General features: G+C 37.3%; 1 protein-coding gene across 2 annotated transcripts in view; it reads left to right on the plus strand.

Annotated features, from left to right (window-relative positions):
* Positions 1-6,469, plus strand: part of ANO10 (anoctamin 10) — a 120,250-nt gene that overhangs the window by 77,642 nt on the left and 36,139 nt on the right. For both annotated transcript variants that reach the window (XM_031058893.1, XM_005423396.2), the window contains exon 12: positions 1,216-1,332. In XM_031058893.1, the coding sequence (XP_030914753.1) occupies positions 1,216-1,332 (117 nt within the window). The remainder of the gene's footprint in view (positions 1-1,215; positions 1,333-6,469) is intronic.

A 6,469-nucleotide genomic window follows, 5' to 3' on the forward strand; every position in this document is an offset into this window, starting at 1 on the left:
TTAAAGAAAATGTTATTCCTTGTAATGTTTGTTTCTTAGACCTGCTATGTTTCTGCAATACATTTTAAGAAATATTTTAACGTATGGCTCTTTGTCATTGTTCTCTTGTTACCATAATCATACTTTTTACTTTAACTCTTATATATTAGCTTGTTTAGAGTTCCGTCACAGCTCCTGTGAAGTCTGTAGTGTTTTTATTAGCTTCTTGCTTGTGTAATACCAGAATCTGAGGGATTTTTGGTCTGTTAAGTTGTTATTTGTGTGCCCAAGTCCATCAGAGAGGAGCACTGCTCTGCTTCATTTTATATTTTAAAATCCGGGGGAAATTGGGAAGTAGTTTGGGTGTGCTACCTAAATTTAAGCACCTCCATGAGTGTCATCATGGCAATGTAAGCATGTGCTTGAAGTTAAGCATATATAACATATAAGGCACATTTGAGTGTTGCCTTATCTTGCTCAGGGTGTTCTCAGCTGGGAGCAAGTTCCTGCTTACAAATATGCAGCATACTGTCAGCTCAGGCCTTGATAGAAGAAGATTTATTATTTAGATTGTAATTGACATGAATGAAGAAACAAAACTACTGACTTGACAGTTTGGCATTTGTGTTTTGTGAGATAGTGCATATTTAAGTGAAATTTAGAGACCAGGTTGAACAGAATTTCACAACTATTTTCTCTTAAATGAGATAATAAAATTTTGCAATAAATTATGACTAATTTGACATCTTATACATGGAATGTTTCTCCATTTACTGAAAAGTTTCTGTTCATGAGTGTGTCACTTCTTTAGGGATTATATTTGTGTGTATATATATGTTTATATACATGTAAAAGAATTCACTGTGAAACTGTATATACTGGGTGTAGTATATACTATATTCAATTCCTACACACCAATAATACGTTTTAAAAGCTATTATTTTATCTGGAATCACAAATACAAAATTCAGTTAGAATGTTATAGGATATAGTGAAAATAGGATTACTGTGGAAATAAGGCAGACTATCTGTGTTTAGATTCAAATTATGAATGACTGCAAACGGAAAAAATATGGAGTAGCTGAGGCTTAATGTGGTTATAGTGAGCTGTGTTGTACGTGTCACAAGAAATCATTGTTTATACCTCTATTACTAAAATTTAGGAATATTATGCTGTTTTCTCCACGATTCAAACTCAAAAAAACCCCCATTTTTCTTCTTCCTTTTTTTTCACAGCACTTGCTACTAGCAATAAAGTTTATCATGGCGTTTGTAATTCCTGATAAACCAAGAGATATCCAGATGAAACTCGCCAAATTGGAATTTGAATCTTTAGAGGCTCTCAAACAACAGGTAAGAGCATTTCAGCTGCAGCTTCATTTTCTCTTAATCCATCATTACTTAAGAAGTGGAGCAGAGAGCTTTGACATATTTGTCCATCATTCCTACCCACCAATATATGCAAATCCACACCAGGAAAATGATGTGCCCTTTCAGACAGCTTGAAATTCCTTGTGTGACTGTTAATGTTGCACTTTATAATGTCTGTTGTCCTCGTGTGTGCAAACACACTTTGTTTATATTGTCACTTTTAAGGAAATTAGGCTCTATGAAATCTAATTTCATCTCCTGGAGGTGTTTGTTATTACAACATTAGAATTTCTTTCATTTCTGAAATACCGTCACAAGTAAACAGTTAACTTGGCTCTAGTAGTAATCAGAAATTGTAAACAGTCTGAACATGTTTGAAATAATTGTGTTGAGAGGTATATACACGTGAGGAAGTAGTAATGTTGCCTTATTTTAATGTCCATAAAGTAGTCTCATTTTATTGTGTAAATGTGTATATTCTACAGTATACTTTACAAACATTCCAAAGCAACTTAAGAAAATAAGGAACTTGATTGTTTTACTGAAAATTTCTGTTTTAACCAATAATTCCATAGAGTCAGTGGTGGAGATCACAAGAGATGAAGATTGCATGGGGCTAGCTTCAGTAGGATACAGAGATCCTACAGAGCTGGTTTTGCAATGGTGGCATTCTTTAGGGGTTTCTGGCTGTACAATGCTAGATGGGATTTCTAAGCTATCTTACATATCAGAAAACAAACTAAGAATAAAAACTCCAGCACTGAGCTGCAGACTGGTTTCCCTACTTGTTGTTATTTCAGATATTTTCCCACTTCAGATGGTGATTTTACATGAACGTGTTCTTTGTGTGCTTGACATGCACGTGTGTAAACTCCTCTTTACTTTTTATTATGTGTGTGAAATGGAAGGTTACTTTTTAAAGCGTCTACTGTAGCTGCATTTGACAAAATGATCTCTTGATTCTGAACAAACTGAGTCTATAAAAAATACACTGCCTTTTTTTTGTTCTAGTATCACACAAAACTGTGGTGTCTTAACTTTGTAGTTAAACTACCACAGTTTTGTGTGATACTAGAACATCACTATTGAGGTCGGTGCTGTCTTTCTTAATCAGCCCTAACAAACATAATCCAAATCACAGTTGGATCTAATGCCTGATAGTTTTGTTTTGTTTGTCTCTAGTAGGTCGATACGAAGTTACCAGGAGCTGGTCAGGGATCTCAGGGGGTTTTTAGATAATATTAAAAGAAACGGGACTACATTTCTATTTCAGCTGTTCTTTTTCTGTTTTCATTTTGTAGACAGGCAAAACTAGGTCACCCACTGGAATGTTAAGGCCAAGTGAATATAGTCACCTTTGGTCACAATGTTCCAGCTGGAATATATACAGAGTCTCTTTCAATGTGAGTGTGCATGTCAACAGTTAGGTCTTCATCTCCTATCCTAGCATCTTTGCATTCCTACAATGATATATGCATGATTCCCAGTTTTTCAGGGTTGCTTCATTAATTCAGTAGCAAAAAGTTAGTCTGAATTTCAGCAAAAACCTGAAGTCTGGCCTAGTTCTCACCTATGCTTTCAGATTTCCTAAAGGATCTAGGAAGAGTATTGGCTGAGTTTCAAGTGCCTTGATAGGTAGTTTAAATGCAAGTATATGCCATCACCTTTTTAGATTTCCTTTGATTGATACTGTGCTGTGTATGCCACAGACACGTAGATATTTGGACTTTCGTCCTCATTCTTTAGTGTTTTTTGAGTGAAAAATATCTGCATTTAAAAGTAGTACATTGGCACTGCAAAAAGATACCAAAACATTTCATTCAGAAGCACATTTTCTATTTCTTCCTCTTGTTACTGAGAGTCAGCATGGTAATTTATGCTATATATCTTACTTTGAAGCAAGAAATAAGAACAACAAAATCCCCCAAAACATGTATTTAAAACAACAGGCATAAATATCTGGGGTAAATATGTTGCAGGGTCGAGTGTTATGGAGAAACTGATTTGTATACTTTTGTGCAAGTATGCATCACATTCCTTTCTTAATGCTATCCAGACATGCATTCCATTGTGTTTTACCTATAATCTTTTGGAGTACTGCTGTCTTGGGATGTAGCTATTAGAAGGGTATTGACTATGCCACACTGTAAACCTCTGAGATGCCAGAACAGATTATTGGGCTCTGTATACAGTGCATGGAGAGAAGATCTCCTAATACAGCTGCTTTGAACAGTTGTATTGATTATGTTTGGGATCCTTAATTTTAGGCAGTGGGAGTACTTTTACATTTTCATTAATGCCAAGCTAATTGCTTTTTAACATGCTGCAGTGGGACTGTAACTATTCTGTGTTCAAATCCATTTGAAGACTTGAGTGTCTATTTGAAAGGGATTTTAGAGACTAGAGTGTCTCAGGTCTCTAATAGAGATGAATAGTCAAAATTAGAGGTTGCTAAAAAAATCCTTCTATGAAGGGTGAAAAATGCCATAAAAAAAATGAAGTCATTTTATATTGGAATGTCAGTCTTGTTTTGAAGTTCTCAAACTTTAGGAAAGGTTTTTAGAAACTCCTGAAATGTTTCTTTGAAACATTTCTTTACATAGTTTAAGACTGTTGAAAAGGGGTAGACTGTTGAATGGGTTGAATAATTTGATTTATTTTGAGAAATACTTTATGATACAGTTCTAGTATCATAACAAAGTTTGTTATTGTAACTCAAGACAAATTTCTGAATCCAAATTGGAGGATATGCTACAGCTGTAGATTTTGCTTCAAATTTCCCTGGTATCCTTCAATGTAAAGAATGATAGAGGAGACTGCTCAACCTCTATTTTTGGGGGAAGCTGGGCCAGAAAATAAATTAATGTGAACTTTATTGTAGAGGACTAAAGAGATTATGGATCAAGATTCTTGGAAGAGGAGCAGCAGCGACTCCTTTCACACTCCCTAAAGTGTTGTCAGGTTCTTTGTCGCCTGGAAGGAAGCCTGGATAATGGGCAACTAGAAATGGGTATTGCCAGGGTGATGGGCCCATCAGGATCCTTCCTGGGGAAGTAGCCACTTGGGAAAGTGGAGTGAGGTGCCTGAGACTCTCCTTGCATCTTTGCAGGGCTCTGCTCTGGTGCCTGTACTTGCTACAAGCACAGAAGCATGCCATGCTCTTTGGTCTAGTTCCTATTTTAGGGAAGCCTAAGTATAGATGTGCTTGCAGGTAGCATGGGAACAGTCAGTTAATTCTCCAGTGGTTCAGGAATTACCACTGCATACATTGTACATGGAAATAATGATGTCAAACTTGTGTGAGGTCACTATCTAGCTTTTTCAGGGCAGTGACAGTAAAAGTTTCACTGATAAATGCTTCAACTTGTGCATAGATCAAAGCTTAATGAATAGACAAAAAGCCCTCGTGGTTGGAGTTGGGTCAGCCATATATCCTTATAAAAGGTCTAAGTTCCAGAAACACAAGACAACCACAGATGAAAAAGCATAATTTTCATTTTATGCACTAGGTTACAGTCATGTTTTCAGGTATTAGGAGATCTCCCCAGTATTACCTCCTTCCAACTGAGGCAAACATCAAATATATACCTTTTTTCTGCACTGAAACTAGACCCAGGCAAAAGATAGCCCAATTGGGAAAAATAATTATTCATGCAATTACTTTCTGATCATGAAGTACAGATAGTATGAACTCCAAGATAATGTATAGCTAGTTAATATTTTTCAAGGAAGGATAGTGTGTTAACACTGATTGGGAAAAGATAGGTATTCCCCATCAATGTCAAAGTGCAACTACTTACACAGCATCAGTACCAGGTCTGAAAACACAAGCTCATTGATATGAAAATGCTCATTTTTTGTGGTACTTTTGCATTAAAACATCTGAATTACATAAATCAGATAAATATGTTTTTCCTTACAGCATCTCCTGCACCAGTCTCTGAGCAAGATAAACATAGCCCTGATGGCAACAATAGAGAAATACATTTTCATGCAAGAATTGGCTTTTTCAGAGTAACTATAGAGGACAAAAACTGTCCTTAAGCTGGAGCAGAAATGCAGATATGGAGGATTTTTTTGCTCTGTGCATCCCTTCCCAGTTTCATCCTCATCCCTTACCTCCAAGGGGACCTAATCTATAAATATCCTGTCATCCCTGTGCTCTTGACTCCTTCCTTAGTGTTCTAGCCATCAGTGGGCAGTATCTTTTAACAGGAGTGCCTTTTCCTTCTGATATGTGAAGCCTTTCAGTGCTTCCTCTGAACAAGCGAGTCCATCTGTTAGGTATCTGGTGTCCATCTGTAAATATTCCGCCAGAAAGCGACTCCAGACAGATAACAGGCTCATGAGTGGAGGGCCCAGTCAGCTGATTGACAGCTGTCACCCTTCCTCAACTGGCAGTAATGAAAAGGGTCAGGCTTAGTGAACAGCAGCCATGAAAAGACGCCTCCTTTATCCTCCCTGGTGTATTTCTGTTCAGAGAGTGATAAAGCAATGCAGTTAAGACTTTTTGCTCTTTCAGACAGTATCTCCCTTGGCAGTTGTACCATACATATGCATTTGCTTCATGGCAGTGCTATGGTCTGGATATCCATAAACAATTGCTTCAGTTGCTTTAGAGTGATGTCCAGGTGTTTGTAAGTCAGTACTGTTCCTTGCTAATGATTTCCAGCAGAATAACAAGTTTTTTTAAGCAACAGTAGGTGCAACATTCACTAGGATTTCTCCAGCAGTGTCAACCTTTTCCTGAAAATGGGTCTTGTGTCTCAGTTCCCTCTCGAGGAAATGCAGGAAATTAGGAATGCTGTGACTGATCTCTGCATCATCATCATCATCACTGACCAGAGGCTTCTTCAAAACATGACAGTGTGTTTACAAGCTTCTTTTTGAAAAGGATAGTGAGACAATGACAGAAAGAAACAGGTGTCTGTTCACCTAGGTGCAGTCGTATGGAAAGTTTAAACCCTTCCTCCCTCTGCAGGTATTTTGGTGTGTGAAAGTTGCTGTTCTCTCAGTGAAAACCTGATTCAAGGAATTTCAGTGCCTTATCATTGCAATTCGCTACACTGCAGCAGCTTTAATAATGGCAAGGTTTCTGGTTTCTGACTGCAACTGCTGA

Source organism: Geospiza fortis, unplaced genomic scaffold, assembly GCF_000277835.1.
Source record: "Geospiza fortis unplaced genomic scaffold, GeoFor_1.0 scaffold231, whole genome shotgun sequence".
In the NCBI taxonomy this organism is placed as follows: domain Eukaryota; kingdom Metazoa; phylum Chordata; class Aves; order Passeriformes; family Thraupidae; genus Geospiza; species Geospiza fortis.